At 44.2% G+C, this 13,907-nt stretch overlaps 1 protein-coding gene across 3 annotated transcripts in view; it reads left to right on the plus strand.

Annotated features, from left to right (window-relative positions):
* Positions 1-13,907, plus strand: part of MTUS2 (microtubule associated scaffold protein 2) — a 697,108-nt gene that overhangs the window by 660,953 nt on the left and 22,248 nt on the right. For all 3 annotated transcript variants that reach the window (XM_056561844.1, XM_056561842.1, XM_056561843.1), the window contains exons 11-12: positions 3,344-3,417; positions 3,502-3,600. In XM_056561844.1, coding sequence (XP_056417819.1) covers positions 3,344-3,417; positions 3,502-3,600 — 173 coding nt within the window. The remainder of the gene's footprint in view (positions 1-3,343; positions 3,418-3,501; positions 3,601-13,907) is intronic.

Genomic DNA, 13,907 nt, shown 5'->3' on the forward strand with positions numbered 1-13,907 from the left:
CATTTTATCTCCTATCCAAAGGATAGGGAATTAGATGTCTGATCGCGGGGGTCCCGTTGCTAGGGACCCCCGCGATCTCCCTGATGCACCTAGCGTTCGTATAGAGTGTCAGGTGTAGCGCTGGAGGCTTGTGGCGTCACGGCCACGCCCCCTCAATGCAAGTCTCCCATAGACTTGCATTATGGGGGCGTGTCCATGATGTCACGAGCCTCCGCCCTGCATCGCAAGTCATCTGGCACGGAACGAAGTTTGGATGTCTGGGGTGCCGCAGCTGAGAACGTGGGGTCCCCAGCAGCATGACCCCCACGATCAGACATCTTATTCCCTATTCTTTGGATAAGGGATAAGATGTCTATGGGCGGAGTACTGTGAAGTGAGCGGCGACACGGACAATGCATGCATCACCACTCCGGTCTGGGAATAGACAGGCGAAAGTCATGTGCTCCTGTACATACCGCGGTGCGGTACAGAACCACAACTGAGTGGATGTCCGGTCATCGTATCCAGCCGGGAAGGAAATGGTGTGGGAATTCACCACAATGCTGAATATATTCACTGAATACAGTTTCTTATAAATGGAAATGAGCCTTCATGACTTGACAGTAGATGCGGCTGCTATACGCCCCACTACTATGAACCGCGGTATTGGCGGAGACAGCTCCTGTGATGGATGTTCACTACCCTACATATAGTGAGGTCTCAGGGGATCTCATTCTGTCTTATTTTTTTCCTGCTAATCCTGAAATAGATATCACAAAGAATTGTCTGTATTTTTATAGATACACGAGGATGTCTTGTAGCAAGGACTTGTGTACCATAGAGACAGCCTGTGGTCCTGTCCTCATTATAATGGATATTAAGAACCTGCAGAGGGACCTGTTGTTATGGGTGATTAGGAGTCGGGCCTGACTTTTATTATTGCTATGGGGCCTCTTGGTCTCTGTTTTTTTAGCCAATAATTTCAATTGCTGGAGAGAGGCAGAATGTGGAGCTATAGTGGCAGATCCCTCTGGCTGGACATATAGGGGCAGAGCTACATGTGGAACGACAATAAAGGCAACAAGCTGGGAGATGGCCACTGAATTTGTTTAGCTTGAGATCAATTTGGTCTTACCGTCCAATTCTCACTATAAGCCCACTACAGCATAAAGAAGCACTCCGGGAATTTATTTTTATTTATATTTTTGCTCATATAGTACAGCCTAAATTATTACAGAATAATGTAGAGGTTTTCTGTGTGCCTTGTGCTTACCTCTTTTAGCTGATGTGGCAGGCATCAGATTTCAGACATGTTGTTTGTGATTCGGAGCAAAACATTACTTGTCATTCTGCCTACATTTCCTATTAATCCTCTGGCCTTGTAGAAAGAAGTGGTTCAATCCCCAATAAGTGGGTTTGTGTCAGTTCACACTACATGCAGTTTCGATGCATTTTCATATTCACAGAGAAATAGAGAAATATTGGCATGAGGCGAAAGTGAATTTGACCTAAAATTGAGGTGTTTGATGAAGATTTAAAGTCTTTAGGCTGTGTTCACTTTTGTACTTTTTTTTGTACTTTTTTTATGTTTCCTGCTGTGTCTTTGGTGTCCTGCTCCGGTCTCTGGCTGCGATCCTCTTCCTGCCAGAAATTGTGACACTTGGGCCTGGAGTGACGTCAGGGCCCAGAATGTCTTACTGCCCCTTAGCCAATTACTGGCTAAACGGGGACATTGCCACAGCCAGTAATTGGCCGATTGGCATAGTTCTAAGAAAAAACTCTTCCTGCAGGATAACCCCTTTAAAAATGCAGCAAAAAATGCAAAGTGTGAGTACAGCCTTATATCCTCCTGATCCCATGGGGATAGCAGATGGGGCTGGGAGAGGTTGGGAAGGATCTGGTAGGTGATTATGTCATCCTGTAGTCCATAGGAAGTCAGCTGACCCACGATTGACATCCTGCTCTGACATATTAAGCACTGGAAGGTTTGGAGAGTCAGACTGGTGATCACATGACCCAGTTACTGTAATGAAATGTAATTAGATGCAGATGTGCTGAAATAAAACAAATGGTGCTGGAGGCCTAGTGATGGTGAGTGTGTATAATATAGGCGAAAAAACCCATGGTGCTTCCAAATGGTTTACAATCTAAGAAAACTAACATGTCACTATAAGGCTATATTCATACAGCATATTATTTCTGCTGCATCTACAGTGATCCCTCAACTTACAATGGCCTCAACATACAATAGTTTCAACATACAATGGTCTTTTCTGGACCATCGTAAGTTGAAACCAGACTCAACATACAATGTACGGACAGTCCAGATGTCAATGTCAAACGTGTCAATGGCCGGAAGAACCGACAAACCAAAATGGGCATTCACTGGTAAAACCCCTGTATTACTGAAGCGTATGCACTGACTGATGTCTGGTAGTGCCCCCTACAGTACAGGAAGGTTTTACATGTTCTGTACACTTTACCTGTCCCAGGGTTACCTGCTCCTTTGGACACCAGGTGAAGGCGACTCCATTACTTTTTTAAGGACATTTCGTGTACTGTACAGGACCCTGAAGAAGCTCCTGTCCTCTACATAGACCAGTGTTTTCCAAGCAGGGTGCCCCCAGCTGTTGCAAAACTACAACTCCCAGCATGCCCGGACAGCCTTTGGCTGTCCGGGCATGCTGGGAGTTATAGTTTTGCAACAGCTGGATGCTCCCTGCTTGCGAAACACTGACATAGACAGTGATTTACAGCTCCCAGCAGATCTTTCTTACTTTTATATGTAAGGATTTGCTTTATCTGTATTAGTTATCTACTTATTTTTCTTTAATCCTCACTTTTTCCTATTTTTGGATGACATTTTGGGGCTTCAGAACCAATTACCAGGTTTCCATAGAGTTCTGGTCTCAACATACAATGGTTTCAACATACAATAGTCAACCCAGAACCAATTAATATTGTAACTTGAGGGACCGCTGTATTTTTCTCTATGTTGCATGAATTCACTGAAAAATACATAAATAAGTGACATGTGCACGATGCAGATTTTCTGCTGTGCAGATTTCAATTACGTGGTAAAAAAAAAAAGTGCACCGCAGTTCACAGCGTGAAACACTTGTATGGCTATTCTGATGTTAAATACACATTGAAATACACACAAAAAAATGTACAGTGTGAACACAGCGCCTAGGACTGAAATCACATGCAGTTTTTTTGTGCAGTTTTTTTTTTTCCCTTATGGTGTATATTTATTTTACCTATCTATTTCTATATAGTGCTCTGTAAACTACATGAAATATTTCCCTTCCCGATCACTTTAGACATTTTTCTAATTGCCTTTTTTGTATTCCTCTGTTTTTAGAACTGAAAGAAGGCCACGAGCTGGAGAAAAAAATGCTAGAGGATGGTTTTGAAAAACTGAAATTGTCTTTACAGGTAACAGATTATTTACTAGATAGAAAATGGTTTTCCCTTATTCTACTACATTCTACTAATTGTTTCCCTTTCTATTCATTAAAGGACCAAGTTGACACCTTGACGTTCCAGAATCATTCACTAAGAGACCGGGCAAAGATGTTTGAAGAGGCGTTAATGAAGAGTACCAATGAACAGCTAGAGGTAACGTCTGATAATGGATTAAAGGGGATCCCCACTTTGGACACTTCTTATTTATTAGAAAAGTCCCTTGAGAATAAGCAGATCAGTAAGTGCCCTAATGCTGGGACCTTTAAAGGGGTACTCCGCCCCTAGACATCTTATCCCCTATCCAAAGGATAGGGGATAAGATGTCAGGTCGCCGGGGTCCCGCTGCTGGGGACCCCGGAGATTGCCGCTGCGGCACCCCGCTATCATTACAGCACAGAGCGAGATCGCTCTGCACGTAATGACGGGCAATACAGGGGCCGGAGCATCGTTACGTCACGGCTCCGCCCCTCGTGATGTCACGGCCCGCCCCCGTCAATACAAGTCTATGGGAGGGGCGTGGCGGTCATCACGCCCCCTGCCATAGACTTGCATTAAGGGGACGGGCCGTGATGTCATGAGGGGCGGAGCCATGATGTCACGCTGCTCCGGCCCCTGTATCGCCCGTCATTACGGACAGAGCGAACTCTCTCTGTGCAGTAATGATGGCGGGGTGCCGCAGCGGCGATCCCCGGGGTCCCCAGCAGCCGGACCGCGGCGATCTAACATCTTATCCCCTATCCTTTGGATAGGGGATAAGATGCCAGGGGCGGAGTACCCCTTTAACCATCGCCTGTAATCTGTGGAGAAACCTGGCAGTAAGGCTATATTCACACGTCCAGAATTTCGGCACGAAAAAAAAATCTCCCTTCAGGCCGAGGGCATAACATGCTGGCACTAAGACCACACAGGAATGTGCCGTCTCATAGACCACTATGCATTCCATGCAGAGTCCGCAGAAAGAATGGATGGAAAACTGTGCCAGAAACATCTGGGTCGGAAATTACTGTGTGCACAGCGCAGCAGAATCCCAATGAATACATGCTGTCTGAACATAGCCTTAGTATTCCGTTTTCCTGCAGTCCACCACAGGAGAAAGTGGATATTACACAGTCCCTTTTCAAATGAAGGTATTATCTGTATAATGCGGGACAGGATAGGTTCTCCAGAGTGACAGGAACGTCACAGGAGGAGGAACGTTGTCACCACTGACTGATGTCAGAAGCCAGTCTATTTAAGGAGGAGATGCACGCCCACTGGCCATTAGCCACCAGTCCTTTCTGATGAAGCTGGGAAACCAGCGAAACGTCAAAGGAACTGGCTAACTGGTATTTCTAATCAGCAGCCTTTCAGTCATACTCCATACAACCAATAATTGTGCTAACCTGGAGGGGCCCTACTAGAATAGTGCACCTTCCTTAGAAGCAGAATGGTTGTTATATAGGTTACTTAGAAGATAGACTGGAGCTGTGGTTTTCAATTGCAGTGTGGTCCTGACACCTAGTGGACAATTTACTAACTACACAGTGTTCATATATGTATCAATCCGTATTAACTCGCACCAAATAAATGTTATATTTATATAGGGAGTATCTTAGTTTAGGGTACCCCTTTGGGGGTTTCCCCTAAAGTTGGTGTGAAATTGTTGTTACCCTGGTACCTCCTGGGGTTTTTGTTGTAAACTCCAGAATGACAGACACTCTTTAAAGTCACCTCCGCTATGGCCTAAAGATCAGGGTCCAGAGTAGAAGAACCTCTTCTTTAAACTAAGAATTTACTAATAGAATACATTAAAAAAGGGACATAAACTGGACAACCTGCTAAATGTAGAGAAGTAGGTCCTGAGTAGAGATGAGCGAACTTACAGTAAATTCGATTTGTCACGAACTTCTCGGCTCGGCAGTTGATGGATTTTCCTGCATAAATTAGTTCAGCTTTCAAGTGCTCCCGTGGGCTGTAAAAGGTGGATACAGTCCTAGGAGACTCTTTCCTAGGAATGTATCCACCTTTTCCAGCCCACCGGAGCACCTGAAGGCTGAAATAATTTACGCAGGAAAAGTCATCAACTGCCGAGCCGAGAAGTTTGTGACAAATCGAATTTACTGTAAGTTCACTCATCTCTAGTCCTGAGGGCATGCATACATTTTCTATAGAGCTGTAGTGGTTTGTCCTGCACGGAGCTGATTTCATTATATGATGATTTCCTATTTTCCCTATCTTTTCCATTGAGTTGATTGCCAGCTCTGTAAATCTATAGGCATTTGGCTCTCCCTAGTGGTGACATCATGACATAACACAACCCGACTTGTACTTACACAGACACTTCTGTATTAGGAACATTTTTAATGCTCTGACTTCAGTAAAAGCATTGAAGATGTAATACAAAGAGAGGACACTAAAAAAGTACAAAAAAAAAAATGCAAGTGATAGCAAATTTTTTTCATTTTAATCAAATGTCTATAGGTTTATTATTTAGGTGTTCTTTTTATAGTTCTTTGATCTATTTATCTCATGAACATAATCTATGCCTCCTAAGAACCTTTTTTTAATCTCTTCATTTATTTAAGAATCTTTCTCCAGTTAGTTCTGTATTGGGATCATAAGGTGATTTTAGTATGTACCTGGCAGGCAGTAATGGACATGCTTAGGAAGGATCTGCGCTTGTCTTGGGGCTAAATGGCTATGTTGTGAGATTACCATAACACTGTGGCTAGCTTTTCGTGAATTGGTATTTCCTGTTTGACTTTTCTTTTTTTGACTACAAATCCCACAATTCAATTTTCCTCCCTCCCACACATTAGCCACCCCACCCATTGAAACATAAATGAGCTGCATTCATTCAAAAGACCTGTGTTTTTCAATCAGGGTGCCTACAGCTGTTGCATTAGTTGCAGATTGATCTCTCGCCCACCAATCGATCGCTCCACCCATTGAAGCAGACAGGCTCCCTGTCATCAGCTGACTAGTGAGTCAGGTCTCATTGCAAGCTGGGAAAAATCTGAGACAACAGTAATTTTGTATACTGTTAAAAATAAATATTGGGGTGAAAATTACAGAAGAATTGTGAGAAAACCGTCACACACAGGTACAGACACTATATTATGAACTACACTAACTTTACAGCCCCTGCAGCATAGTCAAATAAAAAAAAAATCCTGAAATACCCCTTTAAGAACCCGTAGCATTTAGTCTTCCTAAATAAACCATGATGCATGCGGGATGTGTAAAGACGACCATATCCAAGCAGCAATGTCGATGGTCGATTCTTAAAGGGGTACTGCGGTGGAAAACTTTTTTTTTTTTTTTAATCAACTGGTGCCAGAAAGTTAAACAGATTTGTAAATTACTTCTATTAAAAAATCCTTATCCTTCCAGTACTTATTAGCTGTTGAATACAACAGAGGAAATTATTTTCTTTTTGGAACACAGAGCTCTCTGCTGACACCGCTATCCATTTTAAGAACTGTCCAGAGTATTAGAAAATCCCCGTAGAAAACATATGCTGCTCTGGACAGTTCCTAAAATGGACAGAGATGTCAGCAGAGAGCACTGGGTTCCAAAAAGAAAAGAATTTCATCTGTAGTATTCAGCAGCTAATGAGTACTGGAAGGATTAAGATTGTTTAATAGAAGTAATTTACAAATCTGTTTAACTTTCTGGCACCAGTTGATTAAAAAAAAAAAAAAAAAAGTTTTCCACCGGAGTACCCCTTTAAAACCCCTTAACGACGAAGGACGTATATTTACGTCCTCCACCGGCTCCCGCGATATGCCGCGGGGTCACGCGGTGTCCCCCGTGTCATATCGTGTCGTCTCGGCGGCTATCAACGGCCGGGACCCGCGGCTAATACAGGACATCGCCGATCGCGGTGATGCCCTTTATTAACCCTTCAGACGCGGCGATCAAAGCTGACCGCCACGTCTGAAGTGAAAGTGAAAGCAACCCGGCTACTCAGTCGGGCGTCCCGAACAGCTTGCAGGACACCGGGAGGTCCAGGCAGGAGCAGTCCAGGCAGGATCAGTCAAGCGCCGATAACACTGATCACAGACGTGTTAATACACGCCAGGGATCAGCATAGGAGATCAGTGTGTGCATTGTTATAGGTCCCTATGGGACCTATAACACTGCAAAAAAAAAGTTTAAAAAAGTGTTAATAAAGGTCATTTAACCCCTTCCTTAATAAAAGTTTGAATAACCCCCCTTTTCCCATAAAAAAATAAAACAGTGTAAATAAAAATTAACATATGTGGTATCGCCGCGTGCGTAAATGTCCGAACTATAAAAAAAAATATCATTACTTAAACCGCACGGTCAATGGTGTACACGTAAAAAAAAGCGTATTTTGGTCACTTTTTATACCATTAAAAAATGAATAAAAAGTGAAAAAAAGTCAGATCAAAACAAAAATGGTACCGATAAAAACTTCAGATCACTGCGCAAAAAATGAGTCCTCATACCGCCCTGTACGTGGGAAAAATAAAAAAGTTATAGGGGTCAGAAGATGACATTTTTAAACATATACATTTTCCTGCATGTAGTTATGATTTTTTCCAGAAGTACTACAAAATCAAACCTATATAAGTAGGGGATCATTTTAACCGTATGGACCTACAGAATAATGATAATGTGTCATTTTTACCGAAATATGCACTGCGTAGAAACGGAAGCCCCGAAAAGTTACAAAATGGCATTTTTTCTTCGATTTTGTCGCACAATGATTTTTTTCCCCATTTCGCCGGGAATTTTTGGGTAAAATTACTAATGTCCCTGCAAAGTAGAATTGGTGACGCAAAAAATAAGCCATAATATGGATTTTTAGGTGGAAAATTGAAAGGGTTATGATTTTTAAAAGGTAAGGAGGAAAAAAAACGAAAGTGCAAAAACTGAAAAACCCTGAGTCCTTAAGGGGTTAATGTATCATGGGAGGTCTATCCAAGGCCCTGTAGACATGAACATGACTTATCTACCTATGTAAGAATGTGCTCCAATGACCCTATGTCAGTGTTTCCCAAACAGGGGGCCTCCGGCTGTTGCAAAACTACAATTCCCAGCATGCCCGGACAGCCTTTGGCTGTCCGGGCATGCTGGGAGTTGTAGTTTTGCAACAGGTGGAGGCCCCCTGGTTGGGAAACACTGCCCTATATAGTCCAGCTTTCCATAGACCGGACACTGTTCTCAGTCTCTATGGCTAGAGCAGCTTCTAAAAAATGAATATAAGAGAATTCTCAGATTGGGTTGTATAACAGCAGGATTGTCAGAGCTGTCAGACCTTTATAAAGTGCATTTATGTTACAGAAATGTAATGTTATAAATAATTCAGATTCCTCTCCATCATGTCCGAAAGTTACTCTGCAGCAGATGGGAGCTGAGCAGAAGAGTTGTCATAGTTCTGTATATGTTATTATGTATTGTGGAATAGTAATCTGAATTATTTATATTCTGCATTATTGCACCACTTATCCCAAGATTAAAAGTTATCCCCTTGCCACAGGATAGGGGGTAATTGACTGGATGTGACTTCTGGGACCCCCCCCTAAAGTGGCAGCAACCACTTCATTGGTAACCACTTCATTCACCCCCTATAGGATTTCTGAATGTAGCTGAACACCAAATGCCGCCATGTTCAAAAGTCCCATAAAAAATGAATGGAGTGATGGCCTCTGTTCTCACTTCGCATCCGTTTTAAGAGTTTCATTTATGTTTGTGGACATTGATGTGGATGGTAATTTGGAGTCCACATTGGGAGATTTTATGGGGCACTTTATAAGCTATTTTAGGAAAAAGTCCATCCAAAACGGATACCCATATATGTCATAGATATGTATCAAAAGATAACATTTAAAAAAAAAGGTTATAATGTTTATCGAGATCATATGCCACCAATGTGGGATCTGTATGAGTCTGACCAGCGTGACCCCCAAAATCACTAGAATGAAATGGCAGCAGCTCTAGGAAAGAAAACTCTCATTTTCATCAACTTCTTTGTGTGGAAATCGACTTTGAATGGAAATGAAAACTATGTACCGTATATACTCGAGTATAAGCCGACCCGAATATAAGCCGAGGCCCCTAATTTCACCCCAGAAACCCAGGAAAAGTTATTGACTCGAGTATAAGCCTAGGGTGGGAAATACATCATCCCCCCTGTCATCATCCAGATCCCCGTCATTAACACCCTCATCATCACCACCTGTCATCATCCCCCCTTCATCATCACCGCCTGACATCATCCCCTTCATCATCCCCTTGTCATCATCCCACACCCCCCCTTCATCATCCCCTTGTCATCATCCCACACACCCCTTCATCATCCCCTTGTCCTCATCCCACACACCCCCTTCATTATCCCCTTGTCATCATCACACCCCCCCTTCATCATCCCCTTGTCATCATCCCCTTGTCATCATCCCACACACCCCTTCATCATCCTCTTGTCATCATCCCACACCCCCCCTTCATCATCCCCTTGTCATCATCACTCCCCCCCTTCATCATTCCCTTGTCATCATCCCCTTGTCATCATCCCACACCCCCCTTCATCATCCCCTTGTCATCATCCCCTTGTCATCATCCCACACCCCGCTTCATCATCCCCTTGTCATCATCCCCTTGCCATCATCCCACACCCCCCCTTCATCATCCCCTTGTCATCATCACACCCCCCCCCCTTCATCATCCCCTTGTCATCATCCCACACCCCCCTTCATCATCCCCTTGTCATCATCCCACACTCCCCCTTCATCATCCCCTTGTCATCATCCCACACTCCCCCTTCATCATCCCCTTGTCATCATCCCCACCCCCCTTTATCTTCCCCTTGTCATCATCCCACACCCCCCCTTCATCATCCCCTTGTCATCATCACCACATGTCATCAGCCCCCCCCATCATCACCACTTGTCAATGTCTGATACAGTGGTCTTCAACCTGCGGACCTCCAGATGTTTCAAAACTACAACTCCCAGCAAGTTGCTGGGAGTTGTAGTTTTGAAACCTCTGGAGGTCCGCAGGTTGAAGACCACTGCGGCCTTCGACATCATCCAGCCCCCCTACCCTCTCACCCCCTTTAGTTTTGTACTCACCTCCGCTCGGCGGGACGTTAGGGTGCGCTGGTCCGGTGCTGCAGGACTGTCCGGTGGGGAGGTCGTCCGGTGGGATAGTCGTTACGGGCTGCCATCTTCACCGGGGGGCCTCTTCTCCGGGCTTCGGGCACGGAATAGTGGCGTTGCCTTGACGAATACGCAGAGGGACGTCGTCTTCGTCAAGGCAACGTGACTATTCCGGGGCCGAAGCGCGGAGAAGAGGCCCCCCCGGTGAAGATGGACAGCCCGGAACGACTATCCCACCGGACGACCTCCCCACCGGACAGTCCTGCAGCACCGGACCAGCGCACCCTAACGTCCCGCCGAGCGGAGGTAAGTACAGAACTAAAGGGGGTGGGGGGTCTGGATGATGTCGAAGGCCGCAGCGGTCTTCAACCTGCGGACCTCCAGAGGTTTCAAAACTACAACTCCCAGCAAGCCCGGACAGCCGGTGGCTGCCCGGGCTTGCTGGGAGTTTTAGTTTTGAAACATCTGGAGGTCCGCAGGTTGAAGACCACTGAGGGCGGAGAGTTCACTGGAGTATAAGCCAAGGGGGGTGTTTTCAGCACGAAAAATCGTGCTGAAAAACTCGGCTTATACTCGAGTATATACGGTAAATACATTTTTCCTTATTTTATACTGCCATTTTTCTTTACCATTGAAACCCATGTGGTGCGCCACGGGGTGTGAAGATGAGGTGTATGGAGCAGATGTTGTAGCCCAGGGGCAGATGGTATTAACCCCTAAATGTTTGTGACGCCAGGGCGTGGTTTTACCGATAACCACCCGAACGGTAGCACTGCTAGTCCTAGTTAGGCAGGGCAAAGAAGAGTCCAAGGCCAGGTCAGGGTTAACGATAGCTTTACTGAGGTAGACAGATGGTAACAGTCTTTACAGCTAGGCCAGGATCCCAGGGAGATGACCAGTAACACAGGGGACCTCGCAGCTTGCTGGGACTTGCAGTGACTTTGACAGTGACTTGACTGAAGGTAGAGACAGCAGACATTGAGGACTTGACTTACTGACTTGTGGCTGTAACTTAGGCTTGAGGCCTCCAGATGTGCAGGACACTGGCTCTGAGACGTCTGGACTGGACTTGACCTCAGCAGAGAATGAATCACAAGAAAGAGAAATTGTCGTATCTCCCCCTCTTATAAAGGGGGGCTGAGCAAGGAGCCCATAGGTCGAGATGCAAATCCACAATGGATTTGAAATGAAACTAACAAGATGTGCTTTAACTGCAGACTGTCAGCTTTAATTTGAGGGTATTTACATCCAAATCAGGTGACCGGTGTAGGAATTATAACAGTTTGCATTTTTTCCCCCACTTGTTAAGGGACCAAAAGTAATGGGACAATTGGCTTCTCAGCTGTTCCATGACCAGATGTGTGTTAGTCCCTCATTATACCAATTACAATGAGCAGATAAAAGGTCCAGAGTTCATTTTAAGTGTACTATTTACATTTGGAATCTGTTGCTGTCAACTCTCAAGATGAGATCCAAAGAGCTGTCACTATCAGTGAAGCAAGCCATCATTAGGCTGAAAAAGACAAAACAAACCCATCAGAGAGATAGCCAAAACATTAGGCGTGACCAAAACAACTGTTTGGAAGATTCTTAAAAAGAAGGAACGTATCGGTGAGCTCAACAACATCAAAAGACCCGGAAGACCAAGGAAAACATCTGTGGTGGATGACCAAAGAATTCTTTCCCTGATGAAGAAAACCCCTTCACAACAGTTGGGCAGATGAAGAACACTCTCCAGGAGGTAGGTGTATGTGTGTCAAAGTCAACAATCAAGAGAAGACCTCACCAGAGTGAATACAGAGGGTTCACCACAAGATGGAAACCATTGGTGAGCTGCAAAAACACTAAGGCCAGATTAGAGTTTGCCAAAATACATCTAAAAAAGCTTCACAGTTCTGGAACAACATCCTATGGACAGATGAGACCAAGATCAACTTGTGAGTGATGGGAAGAGAAGAATATGGAGAAGGAAAGGAACATGATCCTAAGCATACAACCTCATCAGTGAAGCATGGTGGTGGTAGTGTCATGGCATAGTGGGCATGTATGGTGGCAATGGAACTGCTTCTCTTGTATTTATTGATGATGTTACTACTGACAAAAGCAGCAGGATGAATTCTGAAGTGTTTCGGGCAATATTATCTGCTCATATTCAGAAAAATGCTTCAGAACTCATTGGATGGGGCTTCACAGTGCAGATGGACAATGACCCAAAGCAAACTGCAAAAGCAACCAAAGAGTTTTTTAAGGGAAATATGTGGAAAGTTATGCAATGGCAAAGTCAATACACTTAACCAGAATCCGATTGAGTATTTCACTTGCTGAAGACAAAACTGAAGGGAAAATGCCCCAAGAACAAGCAGGAACTGAAGACAGTTGCAGTAGGGGCGGCAGAACATCACCAGGGATGAAACCAGCAATGTCTGCTGATGTCTATGCGTTCCAGACTTCAGGCTGCAATTGACTGCAAAGGATTTGCAGCCAAGTATTAAAGTAAAATTGAAAGTTTGATTGATTTATGATTATTATTCTGTCCCATTACTTTTGGTCCCTTATCAAGTGGGAGGCACATATGCAAACTGTTGTAATTCCTACACCGTTCACCTGATTTGGATGTAAATACTCTCAAATTAAAGCTGACAGTCTGCAGTTAAAGCACATCTTGTTAGTTTTATTTCAAATCCATTGTTGTGTATAGATCCAAAAAAATGTTAGAATTGTGTCGATGTCCCAATATTTATGGACCTGACTGTAGCTGTCAGACAAAATGCATATGGCTACAGCTAGCTCTATATGAGCTCCCACAATGCACTGCTGCCTTGTAACAGGAGTCCAGTCGAAGTTATAATTTAGCCTTCTGTCTTTCTGTCTCATACGTTTGTAGAGTTCTCCTCCAAACCTAGACAATAATAGAATCTTATTTTTAGTTGTACAGTTATATCCGCTGCAGGCCGATACCAACCTCAAATGATTTTAATATTCCAGGCGCACTATTTTTATACAGAAATCTCTGATACCGTGCCAGACTGCATTATTCAAGTGCTTGTCTGGCAAACCTTCCTGTACAGAATCATCTGAGAGACGAGATAAATAAAGAAAAATCATTACAATGCAACCTCCTGACACATTGCATCAAGAAATATTATAATCCCCATAATTCACTGCTAGGTCAGCATGAATGACATCACACATTTCTGTCAAGGCCGTGAAAATACGGCCTGTCCATTTTAAGATTCAGTAGAGATACAAAGTGGGGTGAATGGGGTGTTACAGTAGGTAGCAGGGTCTGGTGGTATAAACCCTGGGGGCAAGATGTTGTTAACCCCTTCGTGTTTGTGACGCCAGGATGTGGTT

This window comes from Hyla sarda, chromosome 2 (assembly GCF_029499605.1).
Source record: "Hyla sarda isolate aHylSar1 chromosome 2, aHylSar1.hap1, whole genome shotgun sequence".
NCBI classification, from domain to species: Eukaryota; Metazoa; Chordata; class Amphibia; order Anura; family Hylidae; genus Hyla; species Hyla sarda.